Consider the following 24,953-nt stretch of genomic DNA (forward strand, 5'->3'; position numbering starts at 1 on the left):
AACATTTATTAACATTGAAGGTCCCCAAGAAAACAGTGGCCTCCATCATACTTAAATGGAAGAAGTTCGTAACCACCAAGACACTTCCTAGAGCTGGCTGTCTGGCTAAACTGAGCAATGGGGAAGGGCCTTGGTCAGGGAGATGATCAAGAACCCGATGGTCACTGTGAAAGAGCTCTAGAGCTCCTCTGTGGAGATGGGAGAACCTTTCAGAAGGAAAACCATCTCTGCAGCACTCTACCAATCAGGCCTTTATGGTAGTGGTCAGATGAAAGCCACTCCTCAGTAAAAAAGGAACATGTCTGCCCACTTGGAGTTTGCCAAAAGGCACCCAACGGACTCTGACCATGAGAAACAAGATTCTATGGTCTGATGATACCAAGATGGAACTTTTGCCTGAATACAAAGCTTTGCGTCTAGAAGAAACCAGGCACCGCTCATAACTTGGCCAATACCTAGTGGTGTAAAGTACTTTAAAAATACTTTAAAGTACTACTTAGGTAGTTTTTTGGTGTCTCTCTGTACTTTACTATTTATATGTTTGATACCTTTCACTTTACTACATTCCTAAAACAAATGATGTACTTTTTACTCCATACATTTTCCTGACATCCAAAAGTACTTGTTATATTTTGAATGGTTAGCAGGACAAGAAAATGGTCCAATTCGCACATGTATCAAAAGAACATCCCTGGTCATCCCTACTGAGTCTGATCTGACGGATTCCCTAAACACAAATGCTTTGTTTTTAAATGATGTCCGAGTGTAGGAGTGTGACCCTGGCTATCCGTAAATAAGAAAAACAAGAAAATTGTGCTGTCTGGTTTATTTAATAAGGATTTTTTTTTATTATTAGTCAATTTTTTAAAATATTTTACTTTTGATACTTAAGTACATTTAAAACAAACTACTTTTAGACTTTTACTCAAGTAGTATTTTACTGGGTGACTCACTTTTACTTCAGTCATTTTCTATTAAAAGGTATCTTTAGTTTTATTCAAGTATGAGAATTTAGTACTTTTTCCACCACTGCCAATACCATCCCTACGGTAAAGAATGGTGGAGGAAGCATCATGCTGAGGGGATGTTTTTCAGTGGCAGGGACTGGGAGACTACTCAGGATCGAGGGAAAGATGAACTGAGCAAAGTGCAGAGAGATCCTTGACGAAAACCTGCTCCGGAGCACTCAGAACCTCAGACTGGGCCTAAGGTTGACCTTCCAACAGGACAACGACCCTAAGCACACAACCAAGACAACCCAGGAGTGGCTTGGGACAAGTCTCAATGTTATTGAGTGGCCCAGCCGGAGTCCGGACTTGAACCTGATCGAACTGCAGAGGAGAATACTCCCCAAATACAGGTGTGCCAAGGTTGTAGCATCATACCAAGTAAAACTCGAGGCTGTAATCGGTGCCAAAGGTGCTTCAAAGTTCTGAGGAAAGGGTCTGAATACTTATGTAAATGTGATATTTCCGATTTTTATTTATTTATTATAAATTAGTTCTCTCTCCTAAAAATCTCAGATAGCCTTAAGGGTCCATCAGAGTATCAAACAAGTACACATACGTACAGCAGTGTTCTAGAATATTGGACCATTGGCTTTCATACTTTACTAATTCTGAGCGCAGCTCAAGCAATTTCTCCAAATGTCAACACATTTAAATGAATAGAGGACACGCTGTTTGGGAATTGTGGGGAGGTGCACTCTCACAGAAGGTGGTATCAGAGCCGCTTAGCTAGGTCACAATGGGAAGCCAAAATCAGTCTCTCCAGGATTCCGCGATCGCATAATTCAATGCAAAAATCAACAAAACAGTGCCTATTATTACGCGAGACCTCGCAATTTTGACGAATCCCCGTACTTTCAGCGCATTAATCAAAAGCGGGTTAGTAATTTTGACCAACTACTGCACTGTTACCGTGGAAAATGGCCCAATCCGACCACGTCAACAAAGTTTTTCCCCCTGGCCTGTCAACGTATTCACTTGCAAAGATGGCTGACAGGCAGCACAAATGAACAATCTCATTTGCCAACAAAAATAACAGCTAAAGACCGTGCAAAACAATTTCCAAATGTTTTACATGAAAGTGGGGAGAAATTGTTTTGAACTCCGTGCAACATTATGCTGGAACACAAGAGAAAGTCGACAATCAACAGTCACTTGGAATCAGCAAAGCACATGAGAATGTCAGAACAGTTTGCACAGCAGCGGCAGATCACCATGCCTGAAGTGGTAGCAGGGAAAACTGTGACAAGCGCTGAAAGAATCAAGGTGAGTGGCGTATTACTCAAACTTTTACTCCGCTGACCTTGGCTTTAGTAGGGTGGTCGGCACTCTGCTTTCCCCAGTCTGTCCATGGAGAGCGCTGCTCAAAGCACAGAGAAATGTGTCAGCTTTTCCGTTTTAAAATCTCTGTAAAACGTACTGTACCACAACCAACGACTCCGCAGTGGAGCAATTGATATGGAGGATAGAGAGGATGAAATGGAGGATTACATTGAGATATAGGACTAGATGAGCTAGGCCCTCGGTCACCCCCCCCACCTCTTATGTTCAGAAAAAGAGCTGCGTTTGTTCAAAAAAAGAAACAGCAAAAAGAAACAGCCGAAAAGATAAATTTGTCTCCAATTGTTTTCATGGAAGATGAACTTGAGATAATGTCTTAAATGCAGATTGGACCCCAGGTGTTTATTTTGTCCTAGTTTAATCTTTTATACTATTTACAGATTAAGGGGGCATGCATTTAAAAAAAATTTTTTTTTTTTATATATATATATATATATATATATATATATATGAAATCTGAGCTAGTTTCCACACATTTTTTGTTCAGAAAAATTGCTGTTCACGAAAATAAACAAAACTAATCGTTTTTGAGTTATGTATTCTGCTTAAAATCCTCCTAAAACTGAGCACAAATGACTTTATAATGAAATTAACGTGAAAAAAAACATTGCAAAATGTATGGCAGAATTTCAGAAATGCTGCTGCAAAAATCAACAATTTTTGGACACATAAATACATGTTTTTTTAAATCACGAAATCCTGGAGGGTCTGCAAAATATTGTGTCTCAGTCAGCGTCTGTTGGCGCTAAAAGCCACATGGCTCTTCTCGCAGGCTGTATTTCCCTATGTGGGAGCATTCCGAACCGTAGGTTGGGAATTTGACAGCTTTTCTGCATATTTTGTTATTTCTGTAGAATTACCTATGGATGACTAAGTAGGCTTTTTATTTATGTTTTACAATGGGGGTCAATGTGGAATAGCGTCTGTTTTTCCCAATTTGTGGGCGTGGTCGAGGGGGAAGTTCTATTATGACGTGAATACCGACACATAGTGGAGTACAGTGGTAAAACAATGATGTCATCCGAATTCAGACATCTTTATATGCAGCTTCGCCACTGAAGAGTTGACAGCAGGAAGTAACTTAACACTTTTTAAAAGAGGCACCCTAATGACCTTTTTGCATCACTGTCTGCATCGGATTGAACTAGTTATAACATAAAATGGCCCTTTTACATTAAAAGCTGAGACACTCTCATACTAGCCGACAACGTTAGTCATAAACAACACTGGCGTTCATCCACTAAACTGAATGTTTAATTGTAGTTCTGAAGCTAACGTTAAATCCCTAGCTAACTAATTTAGCTGCTAATTTCATCGAGCAGCTCCACGCATACACAGAATGTAAACTTCGCCCAAAAGGTTTTTTTTAACACTCAACTTTCACTTTGGCTCGAAAGAAGAGTCCAGAATGTTAACTCGTAGCTTTTTAGTCCCATAGACGTTCTCCCTAATTACCTTTGATAACATTGCTGTAAATTGTTGCCCGGAACTCTTCACGATCTTGCTGGTCGAAGTCCTGCCCGTGGATGATCCTCATCTGTTTGAGGAAAGTGGATTTGCCGCTCTCGCCCGCGCCCAGTAAAAGTATCTTTACTAGTCGTTCCGCGTAGGTTTTGTCTCGGGAAAGACTTTTGTCAATCTCCTTAGATTTCCTCAGCTGTTCAACCTCGGTGCTGGAAAGCAGGCAAACTGGGAAGCACTGGTTTAGCACGGATCGGGTCGGCAGGAAGTCCGCCATGTTTCAACCAGCTTCATCGATACACGGGAGAGTTTGCTCGTGCATGTGAGGCGCGCGGAAACGCGACTACACTGTAGAAATATAATTATTCCAGTTCTGTGTACTACATGTGACACACCTCTTTCGCTAGGCAGCTCGTTCACACACAAACGCACATTATTTGTGTGACTATCAGTGTATGAGTGTTTTTATCTTGTCATGTTTTTTTTGTGGACCCCAGGAAGAGTAGCTGCTGCTTCTGAAAAAGCTAATGGAGATACAAATAAACACACATAGAGGGCCAAGCCCATCTCTCTTCTACAACCAGGAAGTGTGCTTTGACAATATATTATAAACTGGGTGGTTCGAGCCCTAAATGCTGATTGGTTGACAGGTGTGGTATATCAGACCATATACCACGGGTATGACAACATGTATTTTTACTGCTCTAATTATGTTGGTAACCAGTTTATATTCACAATAAGGCACCTCGGGGGTTTGTGGTATATTTCCAATATACCACGGCTAAGGGCTGTATCCAGGCACTCCATGTTGTGTCTTGCATGGGGGGGGATACAGCCCTTAGCTGTGGTATATTAGCCATATACCACAAACCCCTGAGGTGCCTTATTGCTTAAATATACCACAGGAGGTTGGTGGCACCTTAATTGGGAGGACGGGCTCATGCTAATGGCTGGAGTGGAATAAGTAGAATAGTATCAAATACATTAAACATATGCTTCGATGCCATTCCATCCACTCCATTCCAGCCATTATTGTGAGACGTCCAGCCCTCAGCAGCCTCCACTGTAGTATACAGTAAACAAATGTTGTATATAATGCCTTTCTTGCTATGCTAAACGAATACCTTATATCATCACTCAACCATGTGATTTTGTATTTTCAATAAAACATGCAGTTTTGCCCTGATAAAACGTTTTTAAATCCTCAATTAAACCAAATGTTTTACCAAAGTTGACCAAATGAAAGAAAATAGCTGTGCCTAAAATTATAGCATTGAAATACCTTATTATTCACATCACATTATATGCTTCATTTAACATTTAACAGAACAATTCAACACTGCCAAATTACAATCATATTTGAATCATGAAGCATGTAGACTGAGATTTATAACCCAATGTCATCACCTGGCGGTCACTGTTGCGTAAACGCAGAGCGTGACCGGTAACTCTTATAACGCAGTCTGTGGGTCATCACTAGCTTTTATAGCCACAAAGTCATAAACCTCGCACATTTCTACAATTTATCTTCTTAAAATTGCATTTTAAACATAACCTTGACCACACTGTTAACAAATTACAACAAATTCCGCCATTGTGGCCAATTTGGACTTTGTGGCTGTGGAATCTGACTTCGTGGCTGTGGAATCTGACTTTGTAGCTATAGAAGCTAGTGAAAACCCAGGCAGTGACAGGCAGGTAAAATCACTGGCGGTAATATAGAACAGTGCCCTGATTGGCTGATACGCAATCCCTCTCCATCCCTATGGATGCTTGCTGCTGTTCATTGTATTGATAAACTGCTTGCTTATTCACTCGCATCCAGCATCTTCGCTTTGGCTGGAGAAATATTAGGCTAAATTAATTCAGTATTGGCGTTATCATAGCGAATAAGAGAGGAGGAAAGCAAACAACATGACCATCAGAAATGTACGGGATCATGGACAGAGGTTCCGACCGAGGATGGCATGTCTCAAAAAGGTAGGTTAGCTTTATCAGAAATTATGATACGGTTATGCTACACACCGCAGACATCTAGGCTGTCTTGCTATATTTAGTTCTTAAAATAAAATCGTCTGTTCGTACTTCATACACTGGGCAAAGACTGGTTGAATCAACGTTGTTTCCACTTAATTTCAACCCCCAACATGTCATAACGTTCATCAACGTTGAAAACTAATTGGATTCGCAAAAAAAGTCTTAAACGTAGTGGAATTGCGCATTATTTTCATCCAACTTTTAACCTAAATCCAATGGCATGGGGACGTTTTTTGTTGATTTCACGTTCAATTTACGTCAGTCGACAATTTCACTAAATGTAATTTTAAAAAAAATAGACGTTGGTGGGCAGTTCTGTTTTTCTGACATTATTCGATCAATGTCTGTCAACCCAATGCACCTATATGATAATAATACATCTACATGTGTTTTCCTAACATGCCATTTTCTCTTACAATGGCCAATTTGAAAACTCAGTTATCAGAAAACATAATTCACAGGAAAGCCTGGGAATTATGACGGTCATGTTTAGTTGTTTCGCAGGTGCTAAGAAGACTGCAAGATCTCGAAAGCTACGCAGTCAAACGAGAGCGAGATCACCTATTCTCAATGTGTTAAAACAAATTACTTTGAACAGCCTTTCACTTACTGGTATCTTTATTTTGACTTTGATTGACACGCTGTTCTCTTTAGCATTGTATTGCTTGATGCGGTCAGTGAGCGTGGTCAGCATTAGTCTGATTAGTATTAACAGCACCACCATCAACCAGTTAATCCAGACAGTAGCAGTATGGAGAGGACAGATCCTAGTGCTTTTCCAGCTGGGACTGTGCTTGTTGTACCTGCTTTTGTTACCAACAGGGTACTAAAACGGGGTTCTCTGTGTAACTCAAGACTATGATGTTTAGCCTATTTACAAGCTCTGTTTGGCCCAGTGACAGTTGGTGTCCAGGGGGTGCTGAGAGTCCGCTGTGGTTGGCTGAACCTAACTGGATGGTGTTACTGTCACATGACATCAAAGCCTCAGACAGACACTGGTCTGTCAGAAAGCCCCTTCATATCAGTCAGAGACAGGCCAGAGCAGGCTGGTTTAAAACAGACTGGGATATAGCTCTACACTGCAAGACTGACTGAGACACACTGGTAGCTGGGTTCAAAACAGGCAGACAGACAGACAGACAGAACCCTACTTGCTGAAACACACTGGTTCTCCAAACATTAAGAGGAACAGAGTCCTTCCTCCACATAGCGTGTATATGCTTGTTTGTGTTCCCTGTCTCCGTCCTCACAGTCCTCCCAATAACCTGTCTCATAACTACAAAGCACAGACGTCCTATTATTTAATAGTAATAGTACTACTTAAAAGTAATAGAATTATGTAATTATATGGCTCTGACCTGTCTCGTCATAGTAACCTGTTGACTGTCTGTCTTACTGTCATGGTAACCTATTATTTTGACAACACGTTGTCTCTGTGACCTGCCTCTGTAGTGGTGTATGCCGTTAGTGATCTGTTGTCTTTACAACCTGTGTTCCTGTTGTCATCCAGGTGGAGGCTGTGATGCTGGAGATGCAGGATCCAAAGACTGGAGTCAAGTCACAACCCCAGAAACTGGTTATCACTACTATACCGCACGCTATCACAGGTAAACACACACACACACACACACACAAAGAAGCACACAGAAAACACACTCAGTGGATTGATAGTGGTTGCCATAGGTTAGGTAACTCCTATTTTTTTCCATGTCTTGAGCTCAATATTCTATCTCCATGACAACCTCTTACTGAGAGGGAGAGTGAGTGGAAACAGAGGGAGGGAGAGAGTGTAGGAGGGAGAGAATGAAGGCAAAAAAGATGATGGAGGGAGAGAGAGAAGCATGGAGAGAGAGATGATGGAGGGAGAGACAATGAGAGAGTGAAAGATAGAGAGAGAGAAGGATGGAGAGAGATGATGAAGGAGAGAGAATAGTGTGAAGGAGGGCGAGAGAAGAAAGAAGAGAGAGAGAGATTGATGAAGAACCTATACTCTTGAGTTTTAATGACGCCACTTCAGCCTGGTCCATTTCTGGTATTCTATTATTGGTAAATAATAGAACAGAACAGACTGGAATAGAATAGAATAGAACACCCAGAATTCCTTAGGGAAATTTGGTTTGCAAAATAGAAGCTCCCCTCCCGTCTCATCCTCCCCTCTCAGTATATTGACTGTCTCAGCAGTAGTTTCTCTCAGAGGGAGGCCTCTGGCATTTACAGACTCCACATGTAATGTCCTGTGGGCAGAGTCTCTTTCTACTCTCCCTTTTTTTTCTCTCTCTCTCTATTTCTGTGTCTATCTCTCTGTCGCTCTAATATCCTCCTCTCGCTCTCTCTCTCCTCTACTTTCCACACCCTCTTTATATTACGGAGTACCATCAATGAAAGTGTCCATCTGATGTCATACATGTGATGTCATATCTCTATAGTAGTTGTGATGTTTGTTGCAACCTTTTCCAGGTGAGGATGTCGTGACATGGCTAGCCAACCGTTACACTATAGAGGCAGAAGGTAAGAGAGCTTTCTTCTCAGACATGCACAGAACGTTCTTGAATTATGGTTCTCTTTCTCTCTCATGTCCTCCCTCTCTACCCCTCTCTCTCTCTGTCTCTCGCTCCTTCTACCCCTCTCTCTCTCTGTCTCTCGCTTCCCCCCCCCCGTCTCTCTCTCTGTCTGTGTAGAAGCGTGGGCTCTGGGCACCATGTTGGTGGCGTTTGGGTACATCTATCCCCTCCAGGATCATAAACGACTAGTCATCAAACCAGACACAGCCCTCTACCGCTTTCAGGTAACCACGACAACACCTTATAAACCTTAACCAACCCCATACGCCTAACTCTATGCCAAACCTCTGTGCTTTTTGTCTTCTCTTAGACACCATACTTTTGGCCGGCCCAGCAGTGGCCTGTAGAGGACACAGACTATGGTGAGATACACACAACGAGACAAACATAGTTAAAGGAGCACTTTGCAGAAACCTCGCCGCAATTTCCTGGTTGACAAAATTCTAATACTTTGCCTAATTTCAGTTTATGTGACAAAACCAGTAAGTATAGTGTAGAGAATCATTTTGTACCATCTAAACCGCGGTGAAATATATTTCCCATAACAAAAAATATTGTATTTTCAGCTGTTTGAAGCTGGTGTACAAAACTCAAAATAAAATATGCAAAAAACTAAATTTGAAGCATAGAAGTAGCACACATAGAACAGATCTACCACTTTTTATACTTTTTTTTTCAATGAGAATTACAGATCTATAACTAACATTTCTATGTGAATTTGGTCGGATCGCCCAAAAAGTGACATATTGCAGCTTTAAAGCTTTCTTTATTGTTAGGTCACTTACATTGTGGACATATTCGTGTGTTGCACCTTCATCACCCGGTCGCGTCATTGCTATTTTTAAACAATGTTCTACAGATGGAGCAGCCATATTGATGCTCAAAAGTAGAACGGGAGCTAATGACTCTAAACCAGGGCTAATGACTGTTTAGTCCAAATTACACTATAGGGGCTTGGGAATATGATGACGTTGGTAAAGTAGGCACATATTTAGTAGGAAACAATCATCATGTTGTCAAATTTACTTTAGACAGATGGCAATATTGTCATTAGCTAGCAAAGTTAATAAAAAAATGGCTAGCATTGCTAACGTTAGCTAGCTAAAATCTGGAAGTCTCCCCTCAATCTTAGCTAGCTAGCTAACGTTATACTGCAACTTAAGTCAATCTGGCGACATCGAAATGATGACAAAAGGTTTTCCTACGAATTATTCGCCTTCTTTAGAAATGCCATAGTGTTTTCAGGCCAAAGTACTGCACTTTGGAATAAATCTTTATCAGCGCTCAATGACGATGCATCGAGTAGAATGCTCAGTCCTAAAAGGAACGTTCAAAACAATATTGTGGCGCAACGTGCCACACATGAATAAGTTTAAGTTATTAAAAAAAAACTAATAAAATCATGTTTATTTTTCAGCAATCTACCTGGCCAAGAGAAACATCCGCAAGAAAGGAGTTCTAGAGATTCATGAACAGGTGAGAGACATACACACACACACACACACACACAGGCCCACATCTGTCTAAGTGGTAACACACATCTGTGTTTTCTCTTCAGGAGCAGTATAACGGCCTTCACAAGTGGATGAACCATAAATGGGACTTCATTGTGATGCAGGCTAAAGAACAGTACAGGTTAGTCTGGCAGAAACCGACTACACTAACATCCATTCATCCACAGACTGTTTACATGGGAACATAGATTGTTTATCAGGCCTCTAACTCACGTGTGTGTGTGTGTGTGTGTGTGTGTGTAGGGCGGGGAAGGAGAGGAAGAAGCCTGATCGTGCGGTATTTGACTGCCAGGAGAGAGCCTACTGGGTTGTACACAGACCTCCGGTGAGACACACACACACACACACACACTCCAAGGCATTCCTAGTCGATCACCAAACATTTCTGTAAAAAACCCAACGATAAAGCCTTGCATTTATTTTGATTGGCAATAGGTGTGCTTGATTCAGCAGCCCACTTGATTCAGCAGCGCTAGTACTGTTGGCGATAGGTGCATTTGATTCAGCAGCCCTAACGGATGTGTCTGAAGGTAGAACTCTGCCTACCTGCAGGCCCCGAGAATAAATCAAGTGCACTTATAGACCTATCGCTGACCAGTGAGATAGCTCAGATCACCGTGTCTGCACAGTTTCCTCGCCTCAGACTGTAAAAATAAACTTTGAATGCACAGCAAAGTTGATCATGTGAGACTGAATGAATAAGAACTTAAACAGGAACTTACTCATAAAAACAGCAGCTTTTTGCCGTATTCATTCAGTCTCTCTCTAATCATGCTTTTAAAAGTTTTGAAATCTCACATGAAGTTATTATTGAGCACTGTCAACACTTTGTTAAACACTTTTAAGCCATAAAATGTGCGTTCTCCCTACTTCCACTCACGCTACAACCAGCACTGCAGCTGCAATGAATGATCTGTTCTCCCTACTTCCACTCACGCTACAACCAGCACTGTGATGAATGAGTGTGGCAAAGTGTTCCGATAAGCTTGCATTGTCATTATTAGCGGCTTGTGTCTTTTCTTTTTATATCGAGGGAAGATTGACCTTTCTCTGGTCATAGGAGTAACAACATGAATTGGTGCAGAAATAATGCAGTGCGACTTAAGTTTCACTATCAGCTGGAAGACTGTGTCCCCCGTTCTCAGCGGAGGGAGGGAGAGAGGTGGGACGGGGAGTCGGGTGAGAGGTCGCCTCACCACTGTTCCCTCCCCTCAGACTGACCATCAGATGCAGCTAATTATTATGCTCAGTCAGCTTTGCCTCACAAGTAATGCAACAAATGATCTATTGGTTGAATGCATTCAGTTGTGCAAATTACTAGGTATCTCCTTTCATATACCTAAAAGTTTGAAATATAATTTCAAAATGGTCTGACAAGAACAATGGAAGGGCAATTCAAGCGTAGCCAACATGCAGTGATAATGTATTGGGCCTATAGCTTACTGTACAAACCTCATCGCTAAGAACTGTTTTTAATTGGTTAATGATGCATAGGCTTATGTTTTTTAAGTCATGTTTAAAAAATTGTGTCACTGTACCTATATCATACTCTGATGCCAATGAGAGTCCCAGTAAACTGTTGTATGGGAGCCTTTTTCTGCAGTCAAATGACCTAGTGTCTTCATGGGTGGAATGTTAATAGTTTTCATAATTTCATAATTAATTAACATTTATTTAAAAAGAAAAAATCCAGTGTTTCTATGTTTCTAACGGTTTTGTTAAGTTTCAGTCTTCTGTGATGTGTATATATAGTGTAGTATTGGGATGCAAACTCAAAATGTAATACATTTCAACTCTATATCTGACATGGCACAGGTGTGTTCTTTCTTTAAACCCATAACTATGTGTGTGAGGTGTATACTTTTGTTTCAAAGTAGATTTGTTTAAGACTACCAAGAAACACTCTGTGTGGCCCTGATTTAGCCCACTGCAGTAAATGGTTAATCCTGTCTTCAAACTGAATTCATCAGACAGTAAATATGATCAGATCTATTATCAGACACTATTCTGCTGACAGGTGAATATATCTTTGGGTGAGATGATGTGTGTCTCTGCAGGTAGGAGTTTTGGCCTTTACCTCTGTCTAGACAGACAGGCTGCTAATGAGGAATCATGGGTAGAGAATGATGCATGCTGGATATTCTCATTAGGGGCAAAGGGGTAGGGGGCCTAGCTAATTTCTCAGTCTTATACCAATCATCAGAACAACACACCATGCTCTCAAATCATATTATCATACCGTGCACATGACACTTTTTTTGTCTGTCTGTCTGTCTGTAGCCAGGGACCGTCAGTGCAATGGACTACGGACTAGAACGCATGGTAGACCCCAACGCAGAGGAGGTAACAGGTCAGTCGTGTGTGTGTAGATTAGCCTGCTTATGCTGAGGGTGTATTGTAACTACAGGTTTGTCATTGTGACCTAGCACGGCTCTATTCAAGCTGCTTATATTTGATAAGAGGATTTCAACTGTGGTAATCTGACATTAGATACAGGTACACACCCTTCTACTTGCCCCCACATTACATCTGGACTCTCTGTCAAGCAATCACACCACACCTGTAGACTGTTAGCCAAATCCAATCTCATACTTCAACTGAAGATATTGCATATTGCACCCTTCATTTGATTTCTATTTGATTGAATTGACAGGATATCCCCCTTCTCTTTTCTCTCTGCAGGTTCTCTTCTCTTTTACGGTTTCAACTTTGAAGAGTACTTCCGTCTGCACACACATACACACACACGCGCACACACACACACAAACCATTAAGTGTAGTGATAAATACCGCATTATTACTTTATGTCTAACGGAACAAAGTGACCGTAGCTGGCCATTCTGCTACAGTACAGGTGCATCAAAGCTGGGACCGAGAGACTGGAAAACAGCTTCTATCTCAAGGCCATCAGACTGTTAAACAGCCACCACTAACATTGAGTGGCTGCTGCCAACACACTGACTCAACTCCAGCCATTTTAATAATGGGAATTGATGGGAATTGATGTCAAATATATCACTAGCCACTTTAAACAATGCTACTTAATATAATGTTTACATACATTATTCATCTCATATGTATACGTATATACTGTACTCTATATCATCTACTGCATCTTTATGTAATACATGTATCACTAGCCACTTTAAACTATGCCACTTTGTTTACATACTCATCTCATATGTATATACTGTACTCGATACCATCTACTGCATCTTGCCTATCCGCTCTGTACCATCACTCATTCATATATCTTTACGTACATATTCTTTATCCCTTTACACTTGTGTGTATAAGGTAGTAGTTTTGGAATTGTTAGTTAGATTACTCGTTGGTTATTACTGCATTGTCGGAACTAGAAGCACAAGCATTTCGCTACACTCGCATTAACATCTGCTAACCATGTGTATGTGACAAATAAATTAGATTTTGATTTGCTTTGATATAACCAAATCATTGTTTTATTTTCCAGAAAGAAACTTCAGACTTCTTCAGAAGAATTGTTAGTAACCACATTTTATATCCTAACATAATTATTCCATTTACATATGACCTGTTCCTCCTTCCTTTTGTCTGTTGATGACCACTTCCTTTTTCCTGTTTCCTGTAGATGATTTTTACCCAGCAGTCCATCATGAGGCCGAGGGTCAAGTCGTCTGTCTCTATCGGAGCGTACGTCCAGATTACATTTCATCACGTTTGACACACCCATGGTTAAAAGCTGAACTCAAATGGTGAAAACATTTGTATGACAAGGTGCTAAAAAGCATCATTCTCCATTCTCTCCAACATGGTTGTAGTTGTTTGTGTGTGTGTTCTCTCTCTTCTCCAGTCTGGTGAAATACTCCGTCACCTGTAATAAGCACGACCCTTTCCTAGCCCCCTGTCTCCCTAGCAACCCCTGGATCACCGATGATGTCACGTACTGGTTGCTCAACATGGCCAAGTGAGTCTGATCCCCAACTGTTCAACTTACATTCTATAACAACAGGTAGGACAGAAATAGTATCATTTTAACTTATACACTATCAATACGTGGACATTCATGTGTGTGTGTCTGTCAGTGTGGATATTCCTACTAAGATGCGTGTGGAGAGGTGGACGTTCAGTTTCGGGGAGCTGCTCTCTGACCCTCGAGGCAGAGATGACTTTAGACTCTTCCTCAAGAAGGAGTTCAGCGGTATGTCGATACAACGTTATGACCACATTGTGAAAACATTACAACAATGGTATTCTATGTTGGTCCAGGTCTCTCTTTTAAAAAAAATAGATTTTCATCTCAACGAGACTAACCCGATTAAATAAATATTATATAAACACCTAATAGTGAATTCTAGGCAGTCACGTACCAGTCCCTTTGACACCCAACCATCTGGGTCTTCTGAAGGTGCATCTACTTGTTCTATTAGGGGTTGTTCTATCAAGTTTGTTTGGTTGACTGATTGATTGACAGGTGAGAACCTGGCATTCTGGGAGGCATGTGAGGATCTGAAGTGGGGAACGGCTGCTACCATGAACGAGAAGGCCCAGCAGGTCTACAAGTAAGACATACATACACAGTCTCACTCACTCACACATTCACTCACACACTCTCATTCACCATGTCTCTGGTCAGGACTTTCTTGGCGCGTGGCGCCCCCCGGTGGATCAACATTGACGGGAAGACCATGGAGGTGACAGTTAAAGGGTTGAAACACCCTCACAGATACGTACTGGATGCAGCTCAGACACACATCTTCATGCTGATGAAGAAGGTCAGTTTCACCGCATTAATACTACTGGCCCTCTGCCTGCTGTAACTGGAGAAATCAAACACAAAATGGCCGCCATGATGTAACATTCCCGACTAACTTATTTTGGAGTAAAACTGTCAATACACATACAGCAGGTATCTAAGTGTGTTTTTGTAGGACTCTTATGGGCGGTACCTGAAGTCTCCAGTGTTTAAGGACACTCAGAAGAGGGCCATCGGTCCTGATCAACACAGGTTCAGGTCAGTGCCGTGTGTCAGTACAGTTGACATGTTGTCTGGACTGTCGTGCCCATCTCCCTCAATGCAGAGACGGAAAGACTTGTAATGGTAAGGACAGTAATAACTCTTTCTCCGCCACCTCCCTTCTCCAGTGTGTCCCAGTTGGAGGCCAATGCCAGGAAGCGTCGTCCCAGCATCAGTCCCATCATCGTCCGCCAGCAGGAGAAGGAGGAGAGAGCCAGGATGGCCACCAGTGGCCCTGTGGACATCACACAGGTCATGAGTAAACTCAGCAACAAGGGCAAGGAGGTGCCCCCACCCAAAAAATAGACCACAGACATACTCACATGCATTGACATAAATACACACACTTCTAGAAGCACAACTACACACACATAGGCTACACACCCAATGAAAATGAATCAATGTTGTTGCTATCTTAAAAAATAGTTTGGAGGACAGCAGCGCTGACGATTTGTGAAGATTTGAAATTAGAATGTGCAATTTTGAATTTCTATGAACTGTATACTAGAAGAACCGTAGTCTGACTGTCCACAGACCGTTACATGTAAAGTTAGTAAGTGTTTTCTGTTCACATTATTGTAGAAAATCATAGTAAATGTCACAGGTGACAGTGTTTTAGTCTTGATGGTATGTTCACCTGCGTCTCACCGGTACCTGCGTCTCTCACCTCATTCTCTTTCAATGTCATTCAGCGTCATGTTCCACCTATAGGGACATATCTGCGTTTTGTTCCACCAATAGAGTGCATCTTATGTCCCTCAGACATTGTGTGTACATAAACCCCGGTAAACAATGCCAATAGCAGTGTTTTCTCATTCAAATAAATTGTGTTTTAACTGAAAATTCCCATTTTGGCATGTCACAAGTCATGTTTGTCCAACTTCTAGGAAGATTTTAACCCCAAGATCTTCCCAAAGTTTTCACCATCAGTCCTAGTTCTTTTGTGGCTTAGGGAAAGATCTTATTTAATGTGATTCATTTCATTTACATTTGAAGGGCTTATTTCCAAAATGCTATACCCACCAATTTTTCACAATTTGCGTTTTTGTTTAATCAGAAATGGTTGCTTATGGGAGCCCTCCTGTGTGTACAATATTACTGTTCTAAGTTGTTTAATTAATAGATTTTTTTTTTTTTAAGAAGTTTTGCCATACGGTATAAATCCATTATTTAGCTGGAATGAAATGTTCGTATTCTGTATTTGACTGTGATAGGTGGTTGTCTCACCTAGATATCTTAAGATAAATTGAGTAACTGTCAATTGCTCTAAATAAGAGCATCTGCTAAATAACTAAAATGTCAAATGTTTTACATACAGATCTCATATTACTACATTGAATTATTTTTTAAAATTTGACTGTGTAAAACCTAGCAGTACTACTGATTTCTCTGAGAGTGAGGCGGATATATATTATTACTGTGTAAAACCTAGCAGTACTACTGATTTCTCTGAGAGTGAGGAGGATATATATTATTACTGTGTAAAACCTAGCAGTACTACTGATTTCTCTGAGAGTGAGGAGGATATATATTATTACTGTGTAAAACCTAGCAGTACTACTGATTTCTCTGAGAGTGAGGAGGATCTATATTATTACTGTGTAAAACCTAGCAGTACTACTGATTTCTCTGAGAGTGAGGCGGATATATATTATTACTGTGTAAAACCTAGCAGTACTACTGATTTCTCTGAGAGTGAGGAGGATATATATTATTACTGTGTAAAACCTAGCAGTACTACTGATTTCTCTGAGAGTGAGGAGGATATATATTATTACTGTGTAAAACCTAGCAGTACTACTGATTTCTCTGAGAGTGAGGAGGATATATATTATTAAAAACCTAGCAGTACTACTGATTTCTCTGAGAGTGAGGAGGATATATATTATTACTGTGTAAAACCTAGCAGTACTACTGATTTCTCTGAGAGTGAGGAGGATATATATTATTACTGTGTAAAACCTAGCAGTACTACTGATTTCTCTGAGAGTGAGGCGGATATATATTATTACTGTGTAAAACCTAGCAGTACTACTGATTTCTCTGAGAGTGAGGCGGATATATATTATTACTGTGTAAAACCTAGCAGTACTACTGATTTCTCTGAGAGTGAGGCGGATATATTTATTATTACTGTGTAAAACCTAGCAGTACTACTGATTTCTCTGAGAGTGAGGAGGATATATATTATTACTGTGTAAAACCTAGCAGTACTACTGATTTCTCTGAGAGTGAGGAGGATATATATTATTACTGTGTAAAACCTAGCAGTACTACTGATTTCTCTGAGAGTGAGGAGGATATATATTATTACTGTGTAAAACCTAGCAGTACTACTGATTTCTCTGAGAGTGAGGCGGATATATATTATTACTGTGTAAAACCTAGCAGTACTACTGATTTCTCTGAGAGTGAGGCGGATATATATTATTACTGTGTAAAACCTAGCAGTACTACTGATTTCTCTGAGAGTGAGGCGGATATATATTATTACTGTGTAAAACCTAGCAGTACTACTGATTTCTCTGAGAGTGAGGAGGATATATATTATTACTGTGTAAAACCTAGCAGTACTACTGATTTCTCTGAGAGTGAGGCAGATCTATAGCATTTCGCAAAAAACATGATTATTTGTCTCTGAAATGAAACCATCAAGTGACAGATGATTTTTTTTTAAAGACATGTCTGTCATTGAACAACCCCATGCCATGATTAGATGGTGTGTTTTTTCCACTAATCTCACTCATTCAAGTTCTTCAAACAATAAAAGCTAATTTACCAACATTTCTGTTATGGATATATATAGCATTTTGGAAATAAACTCTTAATTTGTCCCTCAGGGTTAACCCTGTAACGTGAACTCAACTCTTGTGTTAATATGTTAACAGTATTCCCTTTTTTGAAGAAACATTGAACATTTAATAGCAGTTGAGATGGCTCTACTTTTTCTGGCCATTTTCTGGTGTTTTGTGGTGGAAAACTGAGAACATCAACCCTGTTACCCAAAGATACACTACATGACAAAAAGTATGTGGACACCTCGTTGAACATCTCATTCCAAAGTCATGGCCATTAATATGGAGTTGGTCCCCCCCGTTGCTGCTATAACAGCCTCCACTCTTCTGGGAAGGCTTTCCACTAGATGTTGGAACATTGCTGTGGGTTGAAGTCAGGGCTCGGTGCAGGCCAGTCAAGTTCTTCCATGCCGATCTCGACAAATCATTTCTGTATGGACCTCGGCTCTGTGCACGGGGGCATTGTCATGCTGAAACAGGAAAGGGCCCCAAACTGTTGCCACAAAGTTGGAAAGACAGAATTCTCTAGAATGTCATTGTATGCTGTGGTGTTATGATGACAGGGGACACAGCTCTGTTGCATCCTGCAGTGTGTGTGACGTTTGGTGTGGTGTGCGTTTGGGTGGCATTCTTTGGTGTTTTTAATTAGACCCAAGCCACCCCCTGTACCTGGACTTTGAACTACTCCCCTCTGGGCGCAGGTATAGGGCACCCCTCAGCAGGAAAAACAGAACTAGACAATCATTTGTGCCAGGTGTGATTTCCCTCCTAAATAGCTTGGGCTAATGTTCCTATCAACTCAGTAAGGCCAGCAGGCTAGTCTTTATATGTATAGTCTTAAATATGTTTTATTGGTATGTAACTGTTATGAAAGTTGTGTTGTCAATCTTGTTTTGTATTTAAACACCTCTTTAAACGTGTACGTGACACTGCAACAACATGTCTCCATTGGGACAATGAAGTCAGTAAGTGTTAAGATTTCCCTTCACTGGAACTAAGGGGCCTTAACCATTATTCCTCATCCACCAAACTTTACAGTTGGCACTATGCATTCGGGCAGGAAGCGTTCTTCTGGCATCTGCCAAACCCAGATTAGTCCGTCGGACTGCCAGATGGTGAAGCGTGATTCATCACTCCAGAGAACGTGTTTTCACTGCTCCAGAGTCCAATGGCGGCAACCTTTACACCACTCCAGCTGGCGTTTGGCATTGTGAATGGTGATCTTAGGCTTGTGTGCGGCTGTTTGACCATGGAAACCCATTTCATGAAGCTCCTGAAGAACAGTTCTTGTGCTGACGTTGCTTCCAGAGGCAGTTTAGAACTCAGTAGTGAGAGTTGCAACCGAGGACAGACATTTTTTACGTGCTTCAATACTCGGCGGTCCCATTCTGTGAGCTTGTGTGGCCTACCACTTCGCGGCTGAGCCGTTGTTGCTCCTAGACATTTCCCAGTTCACAATAACAGCACTTACAGTTGACCAGGGCAGCTCTAGCTGGACAGAAATGTGATGAACTGACTTATTGGAAAGGTGGTATCCTATGACGGTGCCACGTTAAAAGTCACTGAGCTCTTCAGTAAGGCCATTCTACTGCCAATCTTTGTCTATGGAGATTGCATGGCATGCTCGATTTTATACACCTCTCGGCAACAGGTGTGGCTGAATTAGCCAAATCCACTAATTGGAAGGGGTGTCCACATACTTTTGTATATATATTTTAGATAGGCTAGAAATGTTTAAAAAATATTCTATTTTTTGTGATTGTTCCTCCCGGTTGCACACAGCAAGCGTCCATTCCCCCTGTAACAATGGGAGTTATGGCTGATTTAAGATGAAATCGTCAACTCTGTTACAGTCAACCCTGTTACAGTCAACCCTGTCAATAGTCACTTTTATAGCCATGCTTTCTTAATTTGACCTTGAGATGTAACACGTTTATTGAGAAGTTGGAACCTGTGCTAGTAATGATAGAATGTTCAAATTTGGTGGAATAGAATGTAGAAGAAAAGCCAGTCCCCTAAAGGCAGTCTATTTGTGGAATGGCACATATGTTGTATGTCATTACTGTAACCTACATGTCTGCACCATCTATACAATAAAGCATCAATTACCAGCCATATCTGTCTGTCATGTCATCTTCACTGTGTCATCCAGTCACTGTGCCCATCACTGTCCATAATGCCATAACAGAACTCACAGATAACTCAGTCATCCCTGTCACAGGGCCAGACCAATCCATGCTACCCTTCATCTACAGTTTACCAGTGTTCAGCGTTTACTCATTTTTACCACTCCATCCCTGTGTGCGATGTATTAGTATGACCTCAGTGATCTTTCACACCCCTGACCCTATATCTGACCTCTGACCTTTAACCCCTACAGCTGTGTCGCTTTACAGCACCCGTCCCCCACCTCGCGGTCTACTCCGGCCCCCCCTCCTCCTCCCCGGCCTCACCCCCTTTCCCCTTCCGTCTCCCCCACACCCCCACCTGCCCTTCACCCATCAGCGTAACCATAGACAGCACCCCCGCCTCAGAACGCAGGTGGGAGGAAGGAAGAGGAGGTGGGCTGGAGGGGGTAGAGGCGGGCCCTGAGTGCTGGGGGACAGCTGTCTCTTCTCGTTCCCGTATGGCTCTCTCATTGGGCCGTCTGTTGAGGCGGGGCTGTACTTCCTCCACGGTATTCGCCAGCCTGTCACCCAAATGTCCTGCCCCCGCCGGGACCAGCAGCCGCGTTCAGCCTATCAGCACGGAGCAGCCCAGCCAAGCCCCGCCCAGACGCATTGCCAAGTGAGTCACAGAGAGTAAGCTCACACACCTTTTATGCATCCTCATCCCTTCATTCCCTCCTCATTCCTCGTTCCTTCAGTTTTTTCCAGATCAAGGTGGACATCCCTCCAGAGTGTCGCATCTACCCCATCGACTCAGAGGATGAGGAGGAGAGTGGGGGGGCGTCGAGAAGGGGAGGAGGAGGAGGAGGAGGGCAGGTGAAGGAGATCATCTGTCCCTGGGAGAGTGTGACACCTCATGAGGGGGCTGGGTAACAAACACACACACATTCACGCACAAATGCACAACACACACAGAGATGGACACACACGGACACAGCTGAATCCTTACCGTAATCCTTAATTTAACCAAACTGATCGCTCTCTCGCACCTACCAGGTGACGGTCATTCAATTCATACATCAATGCTCTGGACATTCAGAAGTAGCAGAAGCTAGTCAAAGCTAGCTGAACGTTGCCCACTGACATCAACCCAGCTCTTGATTATATGAGTCTACTGGGAGTTTGCACAACACCTCTCAGCAATGTACGTATTTATATATATATTCTAGTGAGTTAAACTCTGTTTACTTTTCTGACGTTAGGTCTACAGTGTGTCTCCACCATGCTGCTGCTCTGTAGAGTTTTGCGTGAGGCTTCTCTGCTGTTTTATGTAGCTTTGTAGTACTCTAGTCCAGGACTCGGACTTGACTCGACCAGTGGTGACTTGGGACTTGGACTCGGACTTGACTCGGACTCGACCATTGGTGACTCGGACACAGGTCACGATTTTCATGGCTCGTGACTCGACTTGGACTTGACCAGTGGTGACTCAGACTCGGACTCGACCAGTGGTGACTCAGACTCGGACTCGACCAGTGGTGACTCAGATTTGGACTCGACCAGTGGTGACTCAGACTTGGACTCGACCAGTTGTAACTTTGTTGTCAGACAATCTCTCTCTTCTGCATAATTCAACATACATTTTAGATAACTGTATTGTCTATTTAATAGCCTTACAAATGTGCCACACTGTAATGAAATTAAACTTTAAAATGTTTGAACAGCAACGTTTAACACTATCAAGTGACTTGGACACAAGGTTTACTGACTTGCCTAAATCACTGTTTCATACAGACTCCTGTTGGGTAGCCTTTGTCTTTATCTTTAGGGGTTAAGTGATGTTTTTCCATAGTGTCTTTCCTAATGGACAGTGCAGTGAGTTAACTAACAGAATGTATTTTACCCTCTACCTTTAATGTGTTTACAGAGACCAGAATGTGACACGTGAACAGTATTGTATGATTTCTTGTGTAAGTGCCTCAATAAATGACTAAACATGACTGTAACAGCGTGAGGAGTAAATTCATCTATGTGTTTAACCAGGGTTGCAACTTTCACTGGGGACGGGAGAGGGGACATGCCCCCCCCCACATTCTGAAATAGCATTTTTGCCCCCTAGTTTTATCATTGGAATGTGATACAAAACAAGGCTTTAGGACCATACGGACGCCTCCGAGCGGTCGGGTTGTCTGTTTGGAGTGTTCATCCGCCTGTATACATTTTTTAAAATAATAATAATTATGTCCCCCACACTTCTAAAACTAAAGTTGCGCCCCTGTGTACAACTAGACTGACTGACAATGTATGGCATTATATACTGTATCTGTCTCCTGGGCAGTGGTGAGGATGCACGACCTCCACTAGGTGGAGTTCTCTGCATGTTTCATGGTTGAAGACAAGCTAACGTACTACAGCTATAAAGGCTATGGTTTTCCGTAGATATATTTTCACTAATAACACTGAACAAACATATAAAAGCAAAATGTTAAGTGTTGGTCCCATGTTTCATGAGCTGAAATAAAAGATCCCTGAAATGTTCCATACGCACAAAAAGCTTATTTCTCTCAAATATTGTGCACAAATTTGTTTACATCCTTTGTCAAGATAATCCATCCACCTGACAGGTGTGGCATATCAAGAAGCTGATTAAACAGCATGATTATTACAATGAAAGACCACTCTAAAAATGTGCAGTTTTGTCACACAACACAATGCCACAGATGCCTCAAGTTCTGAGAGATTGTGCAATTGGCATGCTGATTGGAGGATTGTCCACCAGAGCCGTTGCCAGAGAATTGAATGTTAATTTCTCTTCCATAATAGTGGTCACACCAGATACTGACTGGCTGTCTGATTCTTAACTGAACTGTAACTCAGTAAAATCTTTGAAATTCTTGCATGTTGTGCTTACATTTGTGTGCCTTATATTTGACACAAGTGGCAGACCATGTGGTGACTATCATGTGAAGAATGGTAAAGATGAACAACCAACCAAATAGCACTAGTGACACATAATCAGCACCATGGATGGTGTTGATCAGAATCACCAGAAGCCAGGATCAGAAGAAGAAGCACCGTGGAAAAACTCAACAGGGAGAAAGATTCCTTGAGAGGATCCAGTCTCACACCTTCCTCTGCAACAAACCTTACTCCACAAAGAGAGTTACAGCCACCAATCATACAGTCATTCATTCAGTCAAGAGGACTTGTTCAGGCTAGATGAGATGTTTGTATCTTGTCAGAAGATGCATATATTACTGAGTGTACAAAACATTGCATGACATAGACTCCTCTTTCCATGACATTAACTGACCAGATGAATCCAGGTGAAAGCTATCGTCCCTTATTGATGTCACCTGTTAAATCAACTTCAATCAGTGTAGATGAAGGGGAGGGGACAGGTTAAAGAATGATTTTTAAGCCTTGAGACAATTGAGACATGGACTGTGTGTGTGCCATTCAGAGGGTGAAAGGGCAAGACAAAAGAGTTAAGTGCCTTTGAAAAGGTATGGTAGTAGGTGCCAGGCACAACAGTTTGAGTCTGTCAGGAACTGCAACGCTGCTGGGATTTTCATGCTCAACCGTTTCCTGTGTGTAACAAGAATGGTCCACCACCCAAAGGACACCCAGCCAACTTGACACAACTGTGGGAAGCATTGGAGTCAACATGGACCAGTATCCCTGTGGAATGCTTTCGACACCTCGTAGATTCCATGCCCTGACACATTTACACCCACTAAGTTTAACATGATGACAGCATGATTTGCTGGTTTGATCAGGAGTCCCTAAAACATTAAACATCACAAATTACAAATCATAAAAAAATGTCAAACGCCCATAAAGCAAGATAAATAGCTGGCTAATGTTAGCTAGTCAGCTAGCCTGTTAAATAGCCATTTTCATATGACCCAAAAACATGTAGAATCGTATCTCTACATTAACTAACATATTCCTCTTAACTGTCGTTTCTTTTGCATGATTTGTTAGGAAGTTGTAATTACTTACATTTACTTCCATCCTTGCCTGGAAACCTGACTTGAATTGCATTGAACGTTGGGAAGAAATGAGTGTTTAAATCAGGAAAGTTTCCTCTCATGACCACTACAAGCCAGAATATTGAATAAAATTATATTTGAACCTACTTCACTGGTTGTCCGTGTGGTTGGTGCTTTTGGAGGTAGGAATGTGAGACGATATATCTACAGGAAAGTATAATAACATAAACTTTTAAAAGCGCTGGTAGTAGATTTCCATCACCTGAAGCCGAGCACAAGATAAAAATACATGCAGGAGACAGATGCATACTGAGATGCAGGCATACTGAGATGCAGGCATACTGAGATGCAGGTATACTGAGATGCAGGTATACTGAGATGCAGGTATACTGAGATGCAGGTATACAGAGATGCAGGCATACTGAGATGCAGGCATACTGAGATGCAGGTATACTGAGATGCAGGCATACTGAGATGCAGGTATACTGAGATGCAGGCATACTGAGATGCAGGTATACTGAGATGCTGGTATACTGAGATGCATGATGGTATACTGAGATGCTGGTATACTGAGATGCAGGCATACTGAGATGCAGGCATGCATACTGAGATGCAGGTATACTGAGATGCAGGCATACTGAGATGCAGGCATACTGAGATGCTGGTATACTGAGATGCAGGCATACTGAGACGCAGGCATACTGAGATGCAGGCATACTGAGATGCTGGTATACTGAGATGCAGGTATACTGAGATGCAGGCATACTGAGATGCAGGCATACTGAGATGCAGGTATACTGAGATGCAGGTATACTGAGATGCTGGTATACTGAGATGCAGGTATACTGAGACACATGCATACTGAGATGCAGGCATACTGAGATGCAGGTATACTGAGACACATGCATACTGAGATGCAGGTATACTGAGATGCAGGCATACTGAGACGCATGCATACTGAGATGCAGGCATACTGAGATGCTGGTATACTGAGATGCAGGTATACTGAGATGCAGGCATACTGAGATGCAGGTATACTGAGATGCAGGTATACTGAGATGCAGGTATACTGAGACACATGCATACTGAGATGCAGGTATACTGAGATGCTGGTAACTGAGATGCAGGTATACTGAGA

The 24,953-nt window shown here is 41.8% G+C and overlaps 2 protein-coding genes across 4 annotated transcripts in view; one reads left to right on the forward strand and one right to left on the reverse strand.

Annotated features, from left to right (window-relative positions):
- Positions 1-4,150, reverse strand: part of LOC112223394 (guanine nucleotide-binding protein subunit alpha-13-like) — a 34,717-nt gene extending 30,567 nt beyond the window's left edge. The window contains exon 1 of the mRNA XM_024386393.2: positions 3,804-4,150. Within this exon, the coding sequence (XP_024242161.2) occupies positions 3,804-4,086 (283 nt within the window). The 5' untranslated portion in view covers positions 4,087-4,150. The remainder of the gene's footprint in view (positions 1-3,803) is intronic.
- A 1,345-nt stretch (positions 4,151-5,495) lies between these two features.
- Positions 5,496-21,820, forward strand: LOC112223393 (regulator of G-protein signaling 9-like). 3 transcript variants are annotated; one of them, XM_042305551.1, is made up of 19 exons: positions 5,498-5,789; positions 7,357-7,453; positions 8,304-8,354; positions 8,525-8,631; positions 8,718-8,769; positions 9,825-9,883; positions 9,966-10,042; positions 10,165-10,246; positions 12,202-12,264; positions 13,394-13,423; positions 13,532-13,593; positions 13,754-13,867; positions 13,986-14,101; positions 14,375-14,462; positions 14,537-14,675; positions 14,832-14,914; positions 15,046-15,169; positions 20,093-20,499; positions 20,579-21,820. In XM_042305551.1, the coding sequence occupies exons 1-19, from the start codon at positions 5,724-5,726 to the stop codon at positions 20,751-20,753; spliced, it is 1,992 nt and encodes a 663-aa protein (XP_042161485.1). In that variant the 5' UTR covers positions 5,498-5,723; the 3' UTR covers positions 20,754-21,820. The 3 variants fall into 3 exon arrangements, with proteins under 3 accessions (XP_042161486.1, XP_042161485.1, XP_024242160.2); XM_042305552.1 differs by lacking the exon at positions 8,304-8,354 and having other exon boundaries at positions 5,496-5,789; XM_024386392.2 differs by lacking the exons at positions 20,093-20,499; positions 20,579-21,820 and having other exon boundaries at positions 5,508-5,789; positions 15,046-16,275.
- The last annotated feature ends 3,133 nt before the right edge of the window (positions 21,821-24,953 follow it).

This window comes from Oncorhynchus tshawytscha, linkage group LG24 (assembly GCF_018296145.1).
Source record: "Oncorhynchus tshawytscha isolate Ot180627B linkage group LG24, Otsh_v2.0, whole genome shotgun sequence".
NCBI lineage: Eukaryota > Metazoa > Chordata > Actinopteri > Salmoniformes > Salmonidae > Oncorhynchus > Oncorhynchus tshawytscha.